The sequence below is a fragment of the Eleutherodactylus coqui genome, chromosome 6 (genome assembly GCF_035609145.1).
Source record: "Eleutherodactylus coqui strain aEleCoq1 chromosome 6, aEleCoq1.hap1, whole genome shotgun sequence".
NCBI lineage: Eukaryota > Metazoa > Chordata > Amphibia > Anura > Eleutherodactylidae > Eleutherodactylus > Eleutherodactylus coqui.
The window spans coordinates 41550862-41573962 of NC_089842.1; the positions used below are offsets into that span (position 1 = coordinate 41550862).

General features: G+C 43.5%; 1 protein-coding gene across 1 annotated transcript; it reads left to right on the forward strand.

The window, feature by feature from the left end:
- Window positions 1–537: 537 nt before the first annotated feature.
- VSIG2 (V-set and immunoglobulin domain containing 2) lies at window positions 538–16427 on the forward strand. The gene is made up of 7 exons (XM_066609289.1): window positions 538–589; window positions 2295–2458; window positions 6421–6625; window positions 9032–9184; window positions 10407–10526; window positions 14133–14277; window positions 16319–16427. Exons 1-7 carry the CDS (start codon window positions 538–540, stop codon window positions 16425–16427), a joined length of 948 nt encoding a protein of 315 aa, XP_066465386.1.
- The last annotated feature ends 6674 nt before the right edge of the window (window positions 16428–23101 follow it).

Consider the following 23101-nt stretch of genomic DNA (forward strand, 5'->3'; position numbering starts at 1 on the left):
ACAAGAATATAACTACTATAATACTGCCCCCTATGTACAAGAATATAGCTACTATAATACTGTCTCCTATGTACAATAAGTAAAGGAAGGCATTCTATGTTTGACTGAATTTGTATTTTAATGTTACAATAGAAAATGTTTTACTTACACAAATATTCCATGTAGACGCGCAGCACATGAACGTTGATGTGTTACACAATGACCTGCGGTCTGCCCCATGTAAATAAGTGCCAGGTCAGGCTGTATGAAGCAAAGAAGCAGTAAGGATAGCGACAGTGGAGGAGGAGGGGTCTGTAATACACCAGTTAGGGTCACTTTATGGCCAGAATATTTTTTCTCTGCTCTGAATCCTTTAGTTTTCTTGCTTTCTCCTCTGTGCACTTTAGTAGTTTTCTATTAGTTCACAGCATAGCACTAGGTAAATATGGCGGGCACTCAGCTGTGGTTGGGCCGGCCCCAGTGACTCACACAATGGTCGAGAAGATAACAAGCTTCAGTCCTTGATATCAGAAATCATAGAAACCAGCATCAGGCGCCATGCTCCACGAATATTCCCTTCTCATACTCCTTAGCTTCGCTGCTCACACAGGTATGTGACTGATTATATTATTATCATGTTATTATTTTATAACTATGGAGGCTTCCCCGAGGGATTGTATATACCAGATTCTATGTGCCCCCCCCCTCCCTCCCCGGCTCAACAGAAATGACATGCAGACACAAACACGTATGACAGCACACATACTGTATATACGCAATGTTACACAGAAGTTTAGAAATGTGTTACAGATTTAAAAGGGCGCAGAGGACGCTGATTGAAGTTTCTGCTGTTATTACCTGATTGAGTTTTACATTGATCAGAAGTCTATTTTTTCTGATACAGAGCTCCTAATCACATGCATAGATATAGATTTCCTGTAAATGTTAGCTTTCTGCCTTCCTTCAGCCACCACTAGAGGGAGCTCAAGAAATTAGATTTATAGAGTTTCCATTTAAAGAAGACTGTCATGTCTTCTTGTCAGTCCAGTGGGGCCAGCTGCATAACTTTCTAGCCATGGCTCTGCCAACACCAACAATGTCTTAGGTGCTGAGGAGCCCACTGCATTCTGTTTTATTATTGAGTTAAAGGGAACCTATTATGTCCTCATGTCCTCAGCTTTGTTCAGGGAATGTAGGAGCTTCAGCTTTGCTTTTTCTTGTGAAAATCACGCCTCGCATCACTACCGCGATTTTATCGTGCAAAAGTCAATAGGAGTTTCTAATGTTAAAAATGCAAGTTCGTGCGTTCGATGCAATAAAAAGGAGGCTACATAGGGAAGCATGGGAGTTAAAAAAAACACAAAATGCAGATGGATGGGACATACTGTGATTTTTAAATCTCGCAACATCGCATGAGTGAATACATCGCAAATGGGGATTAAACCATTGAAAATCATTGGTTACATAATTCAGCATTTTCCCTCACTTTCGCATCGCGCTTTGTTGAGGGCACACTAAGACATCGTTGGAGTCTGCAGGTCCTCTCTAACATAACTATAAAATAGTATGCAGGGAACTCTTAAACTCACCCCAGTAGTGACGGCGGACAGACAGAATGTTCTTTCACATCAGCCCTTGACCCAGAACAGCTTACATTCAAATTCTCTATACCGATCACATCTAATATCACTGGAGTCTGGGATAAAAGCCACAATATTACAGGGGGGAGAGACAATAAAGTCATCAGAGGATACAGACCTCAGACCCAGTCCACCCTCAGAATCTCCCAGTGTGTAACGAGATTTCTCTTGTATTACTGGAAGAGTTGTGATAATTTTTGATGAAATGGATTTCATGTCTCAGATCAGAATATTTTACCTTCTCTGTGGTTACACAATATTCCCTACCTGAAAAGCAAGAAAATGGAAGACTGTTCTGTTATAAGTGAGCAGAGCAGGAGAATGTAGAGCAGGAAAGCACAGTCAAGGAACAGCAGAGAAGTGGCGTAGCAGAGCAGAATAGCAAAATAGTAGAGTAGAGCACAAGAAAGGCAGAACAGCAGTTTATATACATAGTAGAAGAAGAGCAGAGCAGAAGAACATCAGAGAAGAGGAAGAGGAGATCTGTGGCAGCAGAGTTAGAGAAATAACAGAGAAGGAGAAAGCAGAATAGCAGCAGAGAACATAGTGGAGTGATATGTCGTTGCACTCAGTGTAATCCATACATTGATGCAGGAAATGCAATGTAATAAACTGGAAACGTTTTACTCCTCTCACTATACCTCGCCTTGCTGTTATTCTCCTTTTCTTCCTTAGGATGGGTTCACTCTGTGTCAGTGACAATCCCCGAGAAAACTGTGGTGGGAAAATCTGGCTCCACCGTGATTCTGCCGTGCCTTTATTCCACCACCGTAGGCAATCAGTTTGTGGTAGAATGGAAGTTTTTACCCGGAAATGCCGAAACAACAAGATGGCAGCAGGTAAGATGGGAAAATATGTATGGTCATTGGTATATGGGGTACACTGGCCCTTTATGAAGTATGTACCGTAGTTGATCATCATCACCGAATCTGAATGTCACCAGTAAATATAAGTCCTTCGGTTATTTCCATCCCTGCAAATCCTATTGGGTGACAATGAAAATGACTGCCATTATGAAGCCAAGGAATAATGGAAAAGGAAACAAAAAGGCGGAAGAACAAGGGGGCGCTGTGCAGTGTAGCAATCTCAGTTTAAAGGGGTTGTCCAGTTGTAAACTATTGATAGCCTATCCTCAGGCTACTCTCACACAGGCATTTTTACATCATTTTAGCGGGTGTCTGACGTCTAAAGACATTATGATTTAAGGCTGTACAGCTCCGATGTTGGAGGACGTCCGTTGGGGTTCTCTTACTGTATATTGCTAGTCTCTCTGCTGTCGTAGACTATCCAACGTGTCACCTCATGCAGTACTGGCTTTAGCCAGCATATAGCGCTATTGTATAACAGCAGAAAAAGAGTAAGCCCCCTAGGAAACCCAGGATACAAATTGGATTGGAAAGGGTTAATGCCCCACATCACCCATTGCAATGATGGGGTGCATTAAAAATGCTGTCTAACGCGTTAAAAAATGCTGTAACATAAAGCTGTAAAACGACGCGTTTAAACAAACGGCTGTGTGAGACTGGTCCCAGGATAGATCATCAATAGTAGATCGGTGGGGGGTGCCATCTGGGAACCCCACTGTTCAGCTGTTCACCAGGCTGTTGTGCTTTGTGCACACAGCTGATTTATACAGAAAAAATGCAGCGCCATTCTTTTTGCGGTGGCCAGAGTTGGTATTACATGCAAAGCTCCCATTCACTTCAGTAGGAACTTCACCAATACCAAGCCTGGACACTGCAGTGGGAACACAGCTGGCTGCTTCTTGCAGAAATCACCTAAGTGCACCTATTCTCCGGATAGGCTGATATTCTCAATGGCTGATATTCTCACCTGGTGGAGCTGTACTATGATGAGCATAACTATGATTAAGCGCTTCAACATAGAAGTTAGCAAAAGTGTAGAATCTGAGTTAGAGAGGAGCTGCGAGCCGTTCCAGGGTCACCAGGAGAGCCTTTCCATGGGGTCAAAACAGGATGCAATGCTCAAGAGAAAGCAAACCAACTGCAATGGACGCTGCTCCCCAGGCTTATGCTACTATGACAGCCATCTAAGACTGAGGGGCATCACAACATCACTGGGAGATTTACCCTTCAGGAGCTAGAGCATCACCTTAAATGAACTATAATAATGGCTGTCACCCAACTTTCCCAGGAACAGATATAGTAAGAAATAACTGAAAATTGTTAAAGATTGATCCTATCTTTTCACAATTGATGCCTTATCCTCAGGAGTGACCATTACTATCTGATTGGTGGAGATTGGTCGCTTGGGACCCCGCCAATCAGCTGACTGAAGGAACCTCTTCAATGTTTACATCTGAACATGGTTGTGTTCCTACTGTAGATTGCTGTATAATTTATAGTGGCCGTTCTGAGTACTGCAGGCTTGTGAACCCAATCGTGCCCAGATATATTCCCAATCATTGTTTTACAGACTTGTTAAAAAGTCGTACATTAATTTGAAGAAATGCTGCCATCCAATAGGTGGCACTGCAGTGGTATTGTTCCATCTTCCTTATTTGCTCAGATATAAATACTAAAGACGCTGCAGCGTTAGTCGGAGTGCCTCAACCCCTTCAATCAGCTGATTTGTGGGGATCCTAAGTAGCGGACCCCCACTGATCTGATATTAATGGCCTCTCCTGGAACAAGCCATCAATTATCAAATGCTGGATAACACCTTTAATGTACCTGTATAATGTCATATATGAGAGACAGAGGAGAATATTAACCATTAGTGCAGATTACACATCAGCAAAATCCCTGAGTCATCCGTACTGATTGAGAAAGTGTAGTTTGTACCAGATGGGGGCACCCAGCTTTCCGCACACCCTGAATTGCAATTACATTTGTGTTGTTATGTATAATTATTTAATCCACAGTGCATTTGTATGTGTCAGTCTTTACTGTTGTTCTGGAATTCTATTTAGAAACTGACATGTCATGATAAACAGAGTTCTAGACCCAGCTCTGACAGAGGGGTGCTGTAGAGAACAGCATTGTAGGAAGATGTAACAAATCATAGGGTGGACTCCTAATTTAAACTCTATTGTCATCAACAGATACAATCACACTTCTTGATTTTGACCATTCTATTGATTAAAACCTGTCGAATGATTCTATTATTATATTGTATTTGGTTATATTACATTTAATTTTTATTTTGTTATATTATGCTACATTGCTGTGTATACTACAGTATATTTTGTTACATACTTACAAACCTCCTGTGACATCTTTTTTAGTCAAGGCTGGAATATGGCCCAAATGATTAGAATATTGGCAGTGTGGCACAGCACGTATATACGAGTACATTATGTGAATAGATTTAAGTTCTCCTCACCATCTATTGATACCTGAGGTGGTGAGGCAGAAATCATATTTCATTGGGAGCCTTCTTAGGCCCCCTGTCCACGGGTGAGGAGGTATATCGCTAACTGTCAGTTCTCTCCCCTGCTCCCCGGCTAGTGATATTCTGTCGCTGGGAAGCAGGGAAGAGAACTGACAGTTCTATACGGAATTTAGCTCCGCCCCTCCCATTGCAAGTAGTGGAGAGGGGGCGGGAGCTCAGTACACTGCTCCCCGCTCTTCCAGCCATCTCCCCCTGGAGAGAGGGACACTGTATATCGGCCAAGCGTGAAAACCCGGCCAATATGCGGTCGTCTGAAGCCGCCCTTAGTCTGATAATATTGATAGTATCTGGCTATATATATTATCTGTTCCTTGCATCAGTTATTGAATGGAGATCCCTGATGAGCCCTTTGAATTTAGGGAATAATGAGTAGGAATAACAAAGTAAAAGTTTGATGCCATGAAGGTTTGATGTTAAATATATTTTTCAGTATTTTTTCATTTTGCTGCTGGTATTTTCCATTAATATTTTTTCGATTTATCTTCATTTTTTATGTTTCAGGTCTCTTTTTCCCTAACCTGGGTATCGAATACCTCTCCCTTCTCTCATTCCATCCCTGATTTTAATTAGGGAAAGATAGGGAGTGGCAGGTCAGGTCCCAGTGTGGGGTCGCCCTTTTTGCAGCAGTTACTCCGCTTGCTCATCTAGATATATAGTTTGGGACATTATAGGCTGCAGTTAGGTTTTTTTATATACTTTGATTACTAATAAAATTGCAATGTCAATTAAAAGATATCATACACTTTTCTGTGAATCTCCTAGTAACATAGCTGCATTATTATACAGGGTGCAAAAGTGCAAACTGTTACAAATGTTTAGTAACAAAGTAGGAATGCATACAGGGTGATTCAAAAAGAACATTGCAGAAGTAAATCAGATTTCTTCATACATGAAGTGACATAAAACAGTCAGAATGACATGAAAGAATAGAAGAACTCTTCAAGTGTTTAATGCACCTTACAGATGTTGGTAGGGGCACCGTTGGCGACATGACAGATGTCAAATCGGTAGTCCAGTTCTGCCCAGACACACTCTGGAATTCTGTCTGGGGAAGGAGAGAGAGTGAGAATGAATTATCGCCTGGGCGGTCCACTGTGCGATTGTTATGATGTCATTCCCTACTTGCAAGAATTTTTCCGCGCGGACGATACGCTGTACTTACTCGTGCATCCACACGGAAAACCGCACGCATATCTGAACATTCGATATTCGTCTCCACGATCACTCTCAGGTCTTCCACAAGTGGAATCTGATCTGTTCATGTGAGCCCGGCCTTGTGCTTCTTTTTGAATCACCCTGTATATTACATTGTATCGTATTGCATTCTCTTACATTTTGTTACATTATACTATTATTATTATTACTGACTTCCTCTTCTGCTCTTCAGATTTATTACTATGATGGAAAAGCATATAAACCGGGGTCTCAAGCAGACCGTCTGACTATTGTCCATAACCCTCCGACTTCAGGGATCGCCTCTATTCAGCTGACCAATATTGCCGGGTTGGACAATGGCACTTATATTTGTGAAGTAAACAATCCTCCTGATTTTGACGGCAGCGGATCCGGAATCGTACAGCTCTCAGTTCTTGGTGAGATGATTCCCCCCTAATACAGCTAGTGAAGTAGGGACTTTTCACTTGTACTGAATATTTCTGCAAGATGCAGCGAAGCGCAGATACGCTCGTGATGTATTTGTGCTGTGCAAGGGAGTGCTATCGCTGGCTATGGCACATATCAGTGCTTTTTAATGTACTTTTCTGCACTGCTGGGTCTATTCACATCGCCATCGGACACACCCGCGCTGTGATTTAACAGGCTGTGCAGCCTAATTAGTCCCCGGTGTTATCCATTTCCCTGCAAAACCACGCAGTTCAGTGCACTATTTTGTGCAGATCAGGTGCACCCCATAGACTCCTATGGGGCCTTTGGTGTGCAAATGCACACAAAAATAGAGCATGTTGCGTATTTTTGGCGCACATTAAATTTTTGCGCAAAAATGCATAATGTGCGGGAACCTATTGAAATCAATGGGTTATATTTTCTGCATTTTGCACCTGCAGAAGCCCTAAAGACACAGAAGATTCTGCACCAAAATCTGCATGCATACATTGCAGGTTATGGAGCAGAAATCTGCAGCAGATTAAGCTGCATCTTTAGGTGCGTCTTAGGTGCACGTGTGAAAGGTCCTGAAGAGAGGATGGTTGTTAGAGTGCTGCCCAATCACTGAGGGGTAGCATTCAAATACTTGATATATAGAGTCATATACATATAAAACATTTTATAGGACCCCTCCATTATTGCAATGGGTGTAAGGCCTGCTATTTGTTTCCACCTCAACCCCTTTGGGGCCAGTTACCCTCCCCCACTTGCTGACAATGCAGTTCCTCTGGAGATTAAAGGGATTGTCAGCTCACAGAAAATGACATGTCAATACTTCTATTGGCTGGATAGAGGACACTTAGACTAGCTCTGAGCCAACATCATGTGATGGGTGCTATTTGGTGCTTCTTGCAACGGGATGACGTTCCAGCTGCCAATTACATGGGCTACTCCGCTGGTAGCCCCGCCCCCCTTCAGACAGAATGAGCCCACTGAGTTAGGCTGGGCTGGCCCACAGCGGGTTAACCTGGCCGGTGACCCTGCACACCTCACTAAACTGTATTGCAGATGACCATGACGGCTCGCAGGCGGTCATGCACCGTGCTGTTTTTTGGCTTTTTTTTGGTTTGTACTTCCTGTGCTGTCACTTGGCGATAACGCAGATATCGGCAGCCAATATGCAGTGGCGTAACTTGAAACTTCTAGACCCCAATGCAAAATCTGTAACAGGGCCCCTATTGCTTTATTCATAGTACTGGGCTCCCTACCCCCTGCGTAATTTATAGTTACGCCCATGCGCAACCTTAATTGCGTATGAGCTGCAGGTCGGGTGCCTCCATTGACATCATTGGAGGCCGTCCGTGCGGATTCTGCGGTAAAATAGAGCATTCTACGCTTTTTCTTTATCTCCCAGAACATTCGCGAGTGTGAAGGGAAATTCGAAAATGCATGCCTTTCAATGCACGCGTTTTACCACAGAAATTCCGTGCGGACGCCAATTGCGGAATCCATAATTCAAATCTGGTCGTGTGAGCCTGGCCTTAATCCTTGCACAGTGGCCATCGAGATCCTCCCATCTGGAAGGGTGGGGCAATTCGAAGAGTAACCCATGTGACTGGCTGATGATAGGTCATGCCATTGCAAGTCCTGGATAACACCTGTCCAATGATTGGGTACAGAGCTGGTGTTCCTGACCAAATTTAATACTGACTCTTAGGGTGAGTGGTGGCTACCCAAAACTATAGAAACACTAACACTTTGGACAACCCCTGTAAAGTCCTGCTCATGTTCCCACCACCAAATACCAAAGTTGATAGGACCAGCCACAACTGGGCCCCCTCTGTCCGCGGACTCCATAGCAGCTGCTTGTTCTGCCTTTATAACCTGTATCAGAGCCATAACTTGAAGCTTCTGGGCCCCAGTGCAAAACCTGTAACAGATCCCCTAATTATAATGCTTTATAATAATACTGGGCTCCCTATATGGAGGAGACAGGCCTTATGGGCCCCCTAAGGGTCCTGGGCCCGGGTGCAACCACATCCCCTGCATCCCCTATAGTTACGTCCCTGACCAGTATGCCCTTAATTAATTATCTATTTCATCATCTCAATGGGCAAATAATATCACCAACCAATCCACTGTACTTCTAGTAGAACCCAGAGGTGATGTCATCCTCCTGTCCTACAAGGGGTCGGAACCTGGTGAAGGCAACAAATAGAGTCCTCCTATTACAGGACGCTGATGTGCCGGATGAACCAGCAGGGCCCCCCTTGCATTATCATCCTAAACTTCTAAAGACTATCCCTTCAAATCACGAACAATAGGAATCCTCTTCTATAGGACGTAAATAGTTGCTAATGGAGGGGAAGAAACTTTTACTGTGCTTTTTTTTCCAGTTCCTCCATCATACCCGACTTGTCAGTCTAAAGGAAACACCATCACGGGCCAAGATGCTACCCTAACCTGCTCCTCCACTGGTTATCCCACGCCTATATACAGATGGTCCATGGTGGGCACAAACACTGCGCTACTGCCAGGAATGATGGAAAGTACGAAGCTCTAAGAATGAATGTAGAAATATAGTGGGAGACGAGTTATATCAGTAAAGGAGAAGTTATATCATTATCACAGGATAGTTATATCTGCACGAGAGATGGGTTATTTCATTATAGCATGAGTTATAACATAATTGACTGATATTATAATCAGTGATACAGTAGTTAACACTGTGAGTAGTTATGTCATTAAGAGCTCGTTCACAGCCGTGTTAGGCTCCGTTAGGGGCTATTTGTCTCTCTGGTCCATTGTTGAAACAGAAAAACTGAATTAAAATGGAAATAAATGTTTCCGTTTTTTCCCTTTGATTTCAATGGGTTAAAAAAAAAGCAAATGGAAAACTTTCAGTTTGCTTCATTCCATTCATTATTTCGATTTCTTACAGGAATAAATAGCGCAGACTGCAGCGCTCTGTGTTCCATAAAAAAAGGAAACTTAATAGAATGGAAGCAAACTGAAAGCTTTCCATTTGTCTTCTGTTTTTTTTTTGTTTTTTTAAACCCATTGAAATCAATTGGGAAAAAATCAGAAACGTTTATTTCCCTTTTACTGCTCCAAAAACGTAATAGAGGGACGGAATTATGGCCGAAAGTCATATTGATGGTGTGAACCCACCCTGAGGCTGCATTCAGACGACCGTATATCGGCTGGGTTTTCACGCCCAGCCGATATACGGCATCTCTCTCTGCAGGGGGAGGAGGCTGGAAGAGCCTGGAGCAGTGCTCTGAGCTCCCGCCCCCTCTCTGCCTCTTCTCCACCCCCCTGCACTATTTTCAATGAGGAGAGGTGGGATGGGGGCGGAGCTAATGTATTAAAAACCCACACTTAGCTCCGCCCCATTCAGCCTCTTCTCATTGCAAATAGTGCAGAGGGGCGGAGAGGGGGTGGAGAGGAGGCAGGGAGGGGGCAGGATCTCAGAACACTGCTCCTGGCTCTTCCAGCCTCCTCCCCTTGCAGAGAGAGACGCTGTATATTGGCTAGGCGTGAAAACCCAGTCATGTCAATGCACCCTTATAGATTAATTCTGTCAATGTAATCTATCATCTACTTGTCTATTCTACTAATAATTAGATTAGTATAATAGACAAGTTATATTATTACATAGTTCTATCTAGTTCAGGAGTGGTATGTGCTGTTAAATAGGGAAAGAAGCAGAATTCATCCAGCAGCACAGAGTATTTCAGTAACATTCGGTTAATATTGTGTTTTCCACAGATCAGATTACAGGATCCCTTCTTCTCACTAACCTGTCGGAGCCGATGTCTGGCACTTACCGCTGTACCGCCCAGAACGAAATGGGTCAAGCCACATGTCAAGTGACCATATCCGTATCAAGTAATGTCCCTATAATTATCCGCGCTGTGCAGGGACGCTGTGACCCACTGCTTTATTTACTTCCTCTGATTCTAATTATTCCTATAAAGCTGGTCATACATAGTGTTGCTCGTCGTGATTGGACAGGCGATTAAATCGGGCCAATTTTTGCTAAATCAGATTGCATCCGATTTTTAGCAAAAATCCCCAAAATATTGAATATTTGAACCTGAGACTTCACCATGGCAAGGCAGCATTGCTAACTGCTGGGCTGCCACCAGCACATCCACTGTCATTCCAGGAGGCCAAATTAGAGAACCCAATTTTTACTCCTATTATTTCAATGGAGGCCGGAATTGGGAGTTCAGATTCACGATTATTTTTTTAAATCGAGTCGATCGCTCCCAACCCGATTATTTAAATTGCTGAACACTAGTCATGAGCATAAGATACATTAAAATGAAATGGCCCGTTTGCTTGAAATATTTTTTGCAAGCTGCAATTAATGGGGGAGTTTATCATCAGGAGAATTTTTGACGCCGGTTTTCTGTCAGCTGTATTCCCTTCTCCTGTTTAAGGGCACATGGATACTTTTTACCATCCAATTTTTGGGTGCAACTATTTAATCATTCGTGTGCATGGGCCTTAACCCTTACCAATCCAATTTGTATCCTGGTTTTCCTAGGGGGCTTACTCTTTTTCTGCCGTTATACAACGGCGCTATCTGCTGGCTAAAGTCAGTACTGCATGGGGTGACACGCTGGATAGGCTCTGACAGCAGAGAGGCTGGCAATATACAATAAGAGAACCTCGACGGACGTCTTCCAACATCAGGGCTGTACAGCCTTAAATTATAATGTCTTCAGAGGTCAGACAGTGGATTGGAAAGGGTTAAAATATGAGAAATGTATTAAATGTAGCAGAATGTTGATACATTTGTTGCTTCTCTAAATAAGCCTAGAGAAGTGAAGTCATTTGCACCCAGCTACTAGAGGGAGGTTGCAACAAATTTAGCAACTTTTTAAGAAGTCACAATACTTAAATCTGTTCAAAACGCTCACTCTGCTCAAATCCTACCCCCTCTTCTACACACTTTTGAAAAGTGTGGTTAGAGGTGTAACATCTGTTTTATTTTTGTCACAAATAATAGTAAATCTGTCTAAACTGATTTGTGCAAAAAAGGCACAACTTCTGCCAGTAATAATTCTGCCCCACTGTGTATGTGAAGGAGGCCTAAAGCCGGTAAGAATGTTGGGGTGCGGTAGGGTAGTTAGGGTGCAGCACTGAGGAGCCTGTGAGTCGCTCTAACTGTGTTATGTCATGTCTGTACACAGGGGAATTGATAATACTGTACAATAGAAAATCATAGGATGCTGTGCTGACAACCAGTCATAAAGACGAGGCGTCATCTACAGGGTTGTCACTCGCTCAGTGTCAATATTTAGATCCTGTTTATTATAGAGTTTATTATCTCTCAGTCTCTGCAGAGGAGATGATCAAGAACATCATACGTTGCACAGCACCCACCACACAGGAGGATTTGCAGTATAATTCTGCATAGTATCATTTATTTAGCTATTTGCTAAGTATAATGCTAGGGCTAAACAATGACTTTGCCCACAATAGGGGTTGTGCGACCAAAGAACACTGGTAGCCTTGTGACCCTGCAGTCTCATTGAAGTCAATGGGGTCACGGTGCATTGTATAAGACCTCTGTCATGACCAAAATTGCTGGGTAGTCCTAGCCTAATTTTCATAGTACTACTTCTTGCTCTTTGTGCTGTATATACTTCTGCACATTAGCACTTCTCTTCCTCTGTGTGCTCTATATACTTCTGCACATTAGCACTTCTCTTCCTCTGTGTGCTGTATATACTTCTGCACATTAGCACTTCTCTTCCTCTGTGTGATGAGGATAATTCTGCACATTAGCACTTCTCTTCCTCTGTGTGCTCTATATACTTCTGCACATTAGCACTTCTCTTCCTCTGTGTGCTCTATATACTTCTGCACATTAGCACTTCTCTTCCTCTGTGTGCTCTATATACTTCTGCACATTAGCACTTCTCTTCTTCTGTGTGTTCTATATACCTCTGCACATTAGCACTTCTCTTCCTCTGTGTGCTCTATATACTTCTGCACATTAGCACTTCTCTTCTTCTGTGTGTTCTATATACCTCTGCACATTAGCACTTCTCTTCCTCTGTGTGCTCTATATACTTCTGCACATTAGCACTTCTCTTACTCTGTGTGTTCTATATACTTCTGCACATTAGCACTTCTCTTCCTCTGTGTGCTCTATATACTTCTGCACATTAGCACTTCTCTTCCTCTGTGTGCTCTATATACTTCTGCACATTAGCACTTCTCTTCTTCTGTGTGTTCTATATACCTCTGCACATTAGCACTTCTCTTCCTCTGTGTGCTCTATATACTTCTGCACATTAGCACTTCTCTTACTCTGTGTGTTCTATATACCTCTGCACATTAGCACTTCTCTTCCTCTGTGTGCTCTATATACTTCTGCACATTAGCACTTCTCTTCTTCTGTGTGTTCTATATACCTCTGCACATTAGCACTTCTCTTCCTCTGTGTGCTCTATATACTTCTGCACATTAGCACTTCTCTTACTCTGTGTGTTCTATATACCTCTGCACATTAGTACTTCTCTTCCTCTGTGTGCTCTATATACTTCTGCACATTAGCACTTCTCCTTCTCTGTGTGCTAAGTATAATTCTGCAAATTAGCACTTCTCTTCCTCTGTGTGCTCTATATAATTCTGCACATTAGCACTTCTCTTCCTCTGTGTGCTCTATATACTTCTGCACATTAGCACTTCTCTTCCTCTGTGTGCTCTATATACTTCTGCACATTAGCACTTCTCTTCCTATGTGTGCTCCATATACGTCTGCACAGTAACACTTCTCTTGCTCATTATGCTCTATATACTTCTGCACAGATGCACTTCCCTTCCTCTGTGTACTCTATTTACTTCTGCACAGATGCACTTCCCTTCCTCTGTGTACTCTATTTACTTCTGCACAGATGCACTTCCCTTCCTCTGTGCGACAAGTATACTTCTGCACAATAGCACTTATTTTCCTCTGTGTGCTAAGCATAATTCTGCAGAGTAGCACTTCTCTTCCTCTGTGTGCTCTATTTACTTCTGCACATTAGCACTTCTCTTCCTCTGTGTGATGAAGATAATTCTGCACATTAGCACTTTTCTTCCCCTGTGTGGTCTACATACTTCTGCACATTAGCACTTGTCTTCCTCTGTGTGCTGAATATAATTCTGCACATTAGCGCTTCTCTTCCTCTGTGTGCTCTATATACTTCTGCACATTAGCACTTCTCTTACTCTGTGTGCTCTATATACTTCTGCACATTAGCACTTCTCTTACTCTGTGTGCTCTATATACTTCTGCACATTAGCACTTCTCTTACTCTGTGTGCTCTATATACTTCTGCACATTAGCACTTCTCTTACTCTGTGTGCTCTATACACTTCTGCACATTAGCACTTCTCTTCCTCTGAGTGCCAAGTATAATTTTGCGCAGTTTCTCCTTTGTGTACAGTAGACAGTTCTGCATTACATTCTCCACCATTGTGTATGTCTTGCAGGTGGCAGTACCGCTGGGGTGGTGGCCGGTGCTGTGGTCGGGGTTCTCCTGGCACTGATCATCATTGCTATTTTATTTTATATGCTGTGTTATAGAAGGAAAAGAAAAAATGCTCCAAAACACGAACACCCAGGAAATGAGATCAGGTTTGTACCAATAACAGGAGTCATCACAGGAGTCATCTCTCTCTTATTTACCTCCTCATACTGTCCCCCACACGTCTCTGCATCCTCTTCCTCTGTTATATTAGTTTCTAGGAAGGTTTGGGTGATAGGCAATATGGACGCCACTGCAGTAAGCCTTCCTTATTATACTGCAATGTGGGAGTTTGGAATCTACCTACACTGGGCAAATTTGCTGGTCATGAGCTTGGAGAACTAGGCTTCATTATAAGAACTTTGGAGGTTTGGCACCAAAATTAGCACCAGAATTTTGGTGCCAATTTTGGCATAAGCGGACAAAAAATTGTGTTTTGTTTTCTTTTATTCTTTTGCTATTTTACTCCATGGCCACCAACGTTATGAAACTGGGCTGTGTTTATCAGGAAGGGGAGTGGGCATCCTGGCCCCACAGATTGAAATGTAATTCATTTCAAACACTGGCATAAATGATACTAGAAATCTACTGCAGCTCATAGCTGGCATGGATTTCTTTCTACGGCGAATGATGCGCCTAATGTGTTAAAGGGATATTCCAGACAATAAGTAAAATTACAATCTGTCATTCACCCACTGAAAGGGTGAAAACTGATAGATCAGTGGGGGTCCCAGCGATCAGACTCTCACTGATCCCAAAAATGGGGGACCCGCCCCCCACACACACCCATTTCATAGTTCAAGATCATTTCGCCCATATCTGTAATTTAATCGCGAATGGGCCATTAGTCACACAAACGCAGCCGTGGCTCAATTCATTAGCGCATACATACAGATGAGCATTATGCTCAGCTATTTTTGTCATCTCCATTGAAATGAATAGAGCGATGTCACTTCATTCATTCATTCATTCATTCATTCAATGGGACTGATGGAAATAGCCAAGCGCTGTGCTCAGTTATCTCTGTCTGCCCCATTAAAAAAAATGGAACTACAGCTGCGCTTGTGCGAACAGCAGCCCATGCGCCATCAAATTACAGAAACGAGAGAAGGGACCCAGAGCCATGAAATTAGGGGGGGATACAGATCCCCCATTTTCAGGATCAGTGGCGTTTCCATTGCTAGGACAGCCATCGATATATCGGTTTTCAGAAAACTTGTAATTTTACCCACTGCTAGGAATACCCATTTATGTAGCTTATGCCTACTAATACATTACATTTTACTCCAGTGTAGTTTTATTAATGGGGTTTTTCAGGGAAATACTATTAGTGGCTTACCTTTAGGATAGGTCATCAATAGTTTATTGGCTAGGGTCTACCGTTCGGGACCCCGAGTGATCAGCTGATCGAACTCCCACTCTCAGCACTGCTACCTACAGGAGTAAGCAGTAGCTGCTGCTCTGACTCTTGTGTAGTGGCCAGCCCTTGTAACTGCAGGCACAATTGTCATTAAATCAATGGATAGGATAGATCATCAATAGTATGTCCCTGTAAAACTCCTTTAAATGGATATTCCGAAGAGTTTCCACTTTTTGCCATTATTCAAAATGTCTGTCTAAATCGTCGATTTTGCTGATTTGCGCCACTGTTGCTTTCCAGCCAGATTTCCACGTTGTTATTTGAAATGCCCACTGAGAGTGCAAAGACTACACACAATGCCCACAATGCCCTATTGCCAGTTACTGACAAGCATGCCTGCACGACTGTACAAACTGCATTGACATTACAGAATTTAAAGCCACTGAGCATGCCTGACCAGTAAACAGCAGAGCGTACAGGTCGTAACCATTGGATACCAATGGAGGTCTAAGCAGGGTGTAGGGGGGGGGGAGATACCTCAGGTAATGCTATATCTCTGCAGCTTGTAAAGCAAGTTATAACACTATATTACAAAATTACGCGTTATCCCCTTTGGCACATATAGCGTTCACTTTGAATCATCGGAATACCCCTTTAAGACTGGCGTATGGCACATTAATCTTAATAAGTGTGCCCCTTGTGCTCTGTTCTCTCGGCGCTGCTGTTATTTCCTCTGATGTTGTTGTTTCCAGGGCGCGGAGTGACACATTTTCTCCTCTTTATTCTCCCAGGGAAGATGCGGTGTCTCCAATGATGAGTGACGAGCAGAGACAGTACAGAGAATCTCAACATTCGCGAGGATCCCGAGATAGAAGCGAGAATCGAGCGCATGTGGTGTAATGTATAAGGAAGGGTTAAGCAAGGAAATACACAGGAATCAGACAATTCCATCGTATCATCCGGGGTTCCTGCAGTTATAAGGAATCTGCTGTATATAGATATGATGTATTAACCCCTTCAGGCAGGATGCTTTTGCTCTGTGTGACTGTGAGCCACCTGTCCTACGTGTCCCTGATGTATCCCTTTAATCTCATGTATCAGACATTGTATATTACATGATTAACATTTTTGCATAGTGTCCTGTTCAGATTTAGATTGTTACTTTTAATGTTCTTTGTCCCCAGAGCTCACAGGTCACTGGAAACATCAGTGTTCTTCTTCACTACAATTCTTACCCACAGTTAAGGTTCATTCACATGGGTGAATGCAGTTTTGGTCCGTAAAAAATGCGCCATTTTCACTGTATATCTGCGTTTTATATGCCTTTTTGCTGCATCCGTGTGTCATCCATCTTTCATAGTAACATAGTATTTTAGGTTGAAAAAAGACATGTCAACCCAATTCTGTCTATTATCCCTCTATGCTGATCCAGCGAAGGGAGAAAAAAAAACAATGAGGTAGAAGCCAATTTTCCTCATTTTAGGGAAAAAATTCCTTACCGGCTCCAAACTAGGAATCAGAATAATCCCCGGATCACCGAGCCTTCTGAAGTAATCAGTGATATAACATGTAATATTGTATCGCTCAAGAAAGGCATCCAGGCCCTTTTGTACTGTTTTATCAAGTTGGTCATCACCATGTCCTCAGGCAGAGAGTTTCACAGTCTCACTGCTCTTACAGTAAAGAACCCCCTTGTATGTCGGTGTAGAAACCTTTTTTCCTTTAGACATAGAGGGTGGCCCCTTGTTACAACCCTGGGTACAATAGATGATGGAAGAGATATCTGTATTGTCCCCTGATATATTTATACATAGTTATTAGGTATCTTTTTTCTAAAGTAAATAATCCTAATTTTGATAATCTCTCTGGGTCTTGTAGTCCGCCCATTCCATTTATCACTTTAGTTCCCCGCTTTTGTACCCACTCAAGCTCTAATATGTCCTTCTTGAGTACCAATGCCCACAACTGTCCACAATGTTCTATTTGTGGTCTGACCAGTGACTTGTAAAGAGGAAGAACAATGTTCTCATCATGTGCCTCTAGACCTCTTTTGAGGCACCTCATGATCCTATATACCTTGGTAGCAGCTGCCTGACACTGGTTGCTCCAGTTAATTTTACAGTTAAATAGAACCCCCAAGTCCTTTTCCATGTCAGTGTTCCCCAGTGGTTTCCCATTTAGTGTGTAAGGCCAACTGCACACGGCCGTGATGGGCTCCGCCGCGGAATTCCGCCCCCCAGAGACCCCCAAACTTACCTGCGGATCCGGCGTCCTCGCTCCCGCATGATGCTACGGCGTGACGCGCTGCAGCGTCATGTGACACACCGGCCACGTCACATGACACACCCACCGTGTCACATGACGCGGCGGCGGTAAGCGGGGTAGCGGTTTCACGCTATCTTCCGCTGTGCTGCACATAAAAAATGTGCATCTGTATGCACCAACAAGCTTCAGTGGGTCTGTTGTGTCGACAGATTAGAGACAGAAAATTGGCCCGTGTGAATGGGCCCTATTACACATAATGGCTTGTACCTGGTGAACAGGACTTGACAGAGATGATGACATGACTAGGGTGAAGGATTTAAAATCTGAAAGGGCAGCCAGATACATGTAAAAGTAAGTGCCCCCTTCACCTTACAGTCTGATACCTGCAGATTTTAAGTATCATGTAAACATAGATGCATAGCTTTTATAAAAGGGAGAAGATTGCTGCTGTGCACAGTTTTTGTAAATTTGTACATATAGTTCTACCCTCAATTTCTTTGATTATGTCCTTATAGTGACAGTAATACTGCCCCATCACAACCCAGTGCCCCATCCCACTCCCAGTGCCCCATCCCACTCCCAGTGCCCCATCACAACCCAGTGCCCCATCCCACTCCCAGTGTCCCCATCACAATCCAGTGCCCCATCACAATCCAGTGCCCCATCACAACCCAGTGCCCCATCACAATCCAGTGCCCCATCACAACCCAGTGCCCCATCACAATCCAGTGCCCCATCACAATCCAGTGCCTCATCCCACTCCCAGTGTCCCCATCACAATCCAGTGCCCCATCACAACCCAGTGCCCCATCCCACTCCCAGTGTCCCCATCACAACCCAGTGCCCCATCCCACTCCCAGTGTCCCCATCACAATCCAGTGCCTCATCACAACCCAGTGCCCCATGCCACTCCCAGTGTACCCTTTACTAACACAGTGCCCCCACTCCCAGTGTTGCAGAGATTTCCCTGTTCCACCAGGATTCTGGAAGTCTCCTAGAATGTCTCAGCCTAATATAAAGGTAAAGAAAATCAAGGTCGGGTCCCTTTAACTGTCTATTTTCTGTGGCTGTTTCATGTAATTGTGCTCAGATGATTGAGAGATGAACAGAGGATTCTTATTGTTTCTGCGCTTGTCCCAGATCTGCCCTAATCGGCTTTAGTGTGAGCGGTGACGGTACATCCAGACACACTGTATCAATTTATCATAGGACTAAGATTTGATTGTTATTGAAACATAAAGTACTGTATATTATATATTATTCTATACCTGCACTTCTCCTGCTCCTCATGGACCCCCAAAATACTAAATAAAAAATAAATCAAGTACAGGAGTCATCCTTATCTGTCAAATTGTAAAAAACTGTGCTTTTCTACTGTTACATAATGTCATACTCCAGTCACACTCAAAGCTGCATTCATAGGTCTTATGTTACATCATATTTTACACACCAGTCACATCCAGAGCTGTATAACAATGTCAATTTTCTTTGGCAGAGTTCCATAGTCTCACTGCTTTTACAGTAAAGAACCCATTTCTATGTGTAGAAACCTTCTTTTCTCTAGTTGAAGTAGTTTGTATGACTAGATTAGGCGACAGGGTCTGGCTGGCAAATTTTATCTGGGGGAATAAGCACACAGCACTGGCCTATGAGTAGCAGTCCGCCCCAAGGGTGGAAACACAGTGTGGCTTGCTGCATCCTGCCAAACTATGGCCACAGAAATAACGAGCAAAATTGTGCAGCCATTAGCCACCACTGGTGGCCGTGGTATGGCGGAGTGTGTACAGACACACCATGTCCTTTCATCCTTAGTATGTTTATCTTTTTTACATAAATACAGCACCAGAACCAAGCTCAGTACATAAATACTGTACAAGAACTAACCTTAGTACATAGATTCAATACCAGAGCCAAGCTCATAACATAAATACAGCTCTAAAACTAAGTTTATAACATAAAACAGTCCCAGAACTACCATAAGAACAGCACCATAACCAAGCTCATAACATACATACAACACCAGAACGAAGGCCATATCATAGATACAATACCAGAACCAAGCTCGCAAAAATATAGCACCAGAACCAAGCTCATAACATAAATATAATGCAAGTACCAAGCTCATAAATAAATACAGTACCAGAGCAAGCTAATGACATAAATACAGCATGAGAGCCAGGAACTATGGGCCTCATTTATCAAAACTGTCTAAAAGAAAAACGGTCTTTGTTATCCATAGCAGCCAATCACAACACAGCTTTCTGTAACCCAGCAGTTTCAGAAATAAAAGCTGAACTCTGATTGGTTGATATTGAAAGCTGAGCTCTAATTGGTTGATATGGGCAGCAAAGACAGCTTTTCTTAGACAGTCCAGATAAATAAGGGCCTATAGACGAGTGCATTAGGGGAGCATTTTACAGATGACTGGCTCAGCCCGACCGCAGATCCATTGACCCTAACTTACAGCATGCTAGGGATCTATGAAGTCTTGGACCCTTAAGCCAAGTTCAGAATTTGACACAACACGCCCGCCCCTCCCCCCTCCACACACACACAAACACGTGACTATAAATTATATATAACAACCTTTATAGCACAGCGGTTCAGCTCTAGTATACATCTAACTAATAGTTATCATATAATGTACTCAAATACTGGTTCTACACAGTGATAGTGAATACAGTGTAGTTACCTACAGTTAGGTCTCATGTCCACTAGCTAAATGGAATTTGCGGATTCCACCCATAGGGAATCATTGGCCATCCGCGGCCCATTAAATTGATTTTTGCACCAGCGGATGGCATTTTAAAAGAATTGCGTTTTTCACGCGCGGGAGAAAAAACGTGGCATGTTCCATTTTGCCGCGGATCGGCAACATTGCTATCACATTGATAGCAATGTGTGCGGATATCTGCATGCAAAAAAAATACCATTTAAAGCAAATCCGCCGCGGCAGATTTTGCGCGGATTGTATTTTTCGAGTCGACATGAGGCCTTAACGTCCTCTCTGTTTGGAGTTGTCCGTAGTCTGTTTCTTTTCTCAGGGTCCAGACCACCACTGAGATTTCTACCAGCCACTACTTGCTTCTGTACACTCTCCCCATTCAGCTGCTGCCTCTTTATAGTAATAATGTGCCCGTTGTGTCCCACTAAGTAATAGTGCCCCCACTGTGACCCCAATTATTATTAGTGACCCCTATGTGGCCCAACTTAGTAATAAACCATGTCTGTGGATGTAATTAGTAATAGGACTGCCCTCTGCCACCCCTTGCAATTAATTTTAGCACCGCCTTTGTGGCTCTTTGCAATTAATATAGCATTCTCTTTCTGGACCATTGCAGTTAATATAGCAGCCCCTATGTGGCCCCTTGCACGTCCTCTGTGGCCCTGGAATGTGAACGCTGCTAAAGCCTACAGGATCTTTTTTACACACTCAGTTTTAGGAGTGGGGGACAGGTGACTCTAAACAAGTGCTGGGGGCCCGGCATAGAGGGCATATGCCTCCCTGCCCTTGCCCATCCCAGCCTGCCCCTGGGGAGAGATCTCTGTGTTGATCCCTGTGTAGAGCAAAAGTAGAGTCATAGCCTGCTGACCATCTATGTGATGTTAAAGGGGTGTTCCCATCTTGGCATTTCATGGCTGAAATGAGAAAACCCAGCCCTCTGTTTATGACCCCACTGTGTGTATACCTTTTTGAAGTGAATGAAAGGCACGGAAAAAAAGCACGCTACGTTACGCTGTTTCCATAGCTCACATTCACTTAAATAGGAGCTAGATAAACGGTGCTGTGCTCTGCTGTTTTTGTAGTTACCGGCAAGGTAGCCGGAAACTATAACAGCGATTTCCCAACTTGGCTATACAAAGCAGCCATGAGTATACCCCTTTAAATACTCTTGTATTAAAGAGACAAAAGTGTTCTAGAAGTGATACCTTTATTGGCTAAACAAAAAATTATATTTGCACACTTTCGAGGCTGCTTAGGCCTCTTCTTCAGGCGTTAGTCATAGGTTGACCCATAATCGCCTGTCTTTTTTCTAAAGATAAAACCCTAATTTTGATAACCTCTTAGGGTACTAATGGCCCCCCATTCCATTTATTACTTTAGTTGAGACCCCCACCAATCAGGCTTTTATCAACTATCCCATGGATAGGAGATAAGTCAATTTTGCCAATAAGTTCAAAACGGCCGTCCCTCTAGTTAAGTTCTGTGCCTGTTGTCTTTAGTTGTGGCCCAGTAAAGGGGCATTCCTCCAGGACACCATTTGTGATAGAATCAAACTGTTATCATCCATAATGCATTATTGTCTGGTATTAGGCAATGATGATTGAACTCAGGATCAGTACAGGACATAAAGCTGATTATTTATGTTAATTAAAGGCGTTCTGACATGAAAAAAAAAATTTTTACTTACCTTACCTTGCCTGGCCAGGACCGATCGCCAGGCATGGCCCCTCCATCGGGCGTCTTCTTCTTTGGCTTCTCGAAGCAGAGCTAGAGCGGTCAAAATGAGAGCTTCCTGCTCTGCTCCGTCCGTCAGCCACTTCCGAGGTGAACGGACGGGCCACCCACAGCAAGCATGTCACAAGCAGTGCTTGCTGTGGGCAGCCCGTCCGTCCTGACTGAACCCCGGAGTTCTGTGCATGCGCAGTGGAGAGGCGGCCCGTCCTGACTCCTGTCAGAGGGCACCTGCCTTCTGCACATGCGCGGATTCCCGGAGGGGGGCGGCTCGTCGGAGGAAGAAGAAGAGCCTGCTGGGAGATGACCCTGCTGCACAACAACAACAGGAAAAAAGGTAAGTATAAGATTTTTATGCTTTAGCATGGCATTAACCCTCTCCAATCCACTGTCTGAAGTCTAAAGACATTCTTATTGAAGGCTGTACAGCTCCGATGTCGGAAGATGTCCGTCAGGGTATTCTTACTGTAGATTACTGGCCGCTCTGTTGTCGGAGGCCTCTCCAGCATGTCCCATACCACAGTACTGGCTCTAGCCAGCAGATGGCGCCATTGTATAATGGCAGAAAGAGAAAGCCCCCTAGAAAGCCCTGAATTCAAAATTGGATTGCAAAGGGTTAAGCGTGGGTTCCCTGCGTCCACTATGCAGACCAGGGAACAATGGCTGCTAAAGCATAAAAATCTGATTTGTGTCAGAACCCCTTTAAAGTTTTATGTAGAATTATGCTATGAAATGCTGCAATAATGTTGCTGGTAAGCAGAGTTTTCCTCTAGTTCTATCGATTATCATACACTGGGACCCATGTGACCTGTTTGTAGCAGATGTGGTAATGACACAATTAGATACAGTAGGA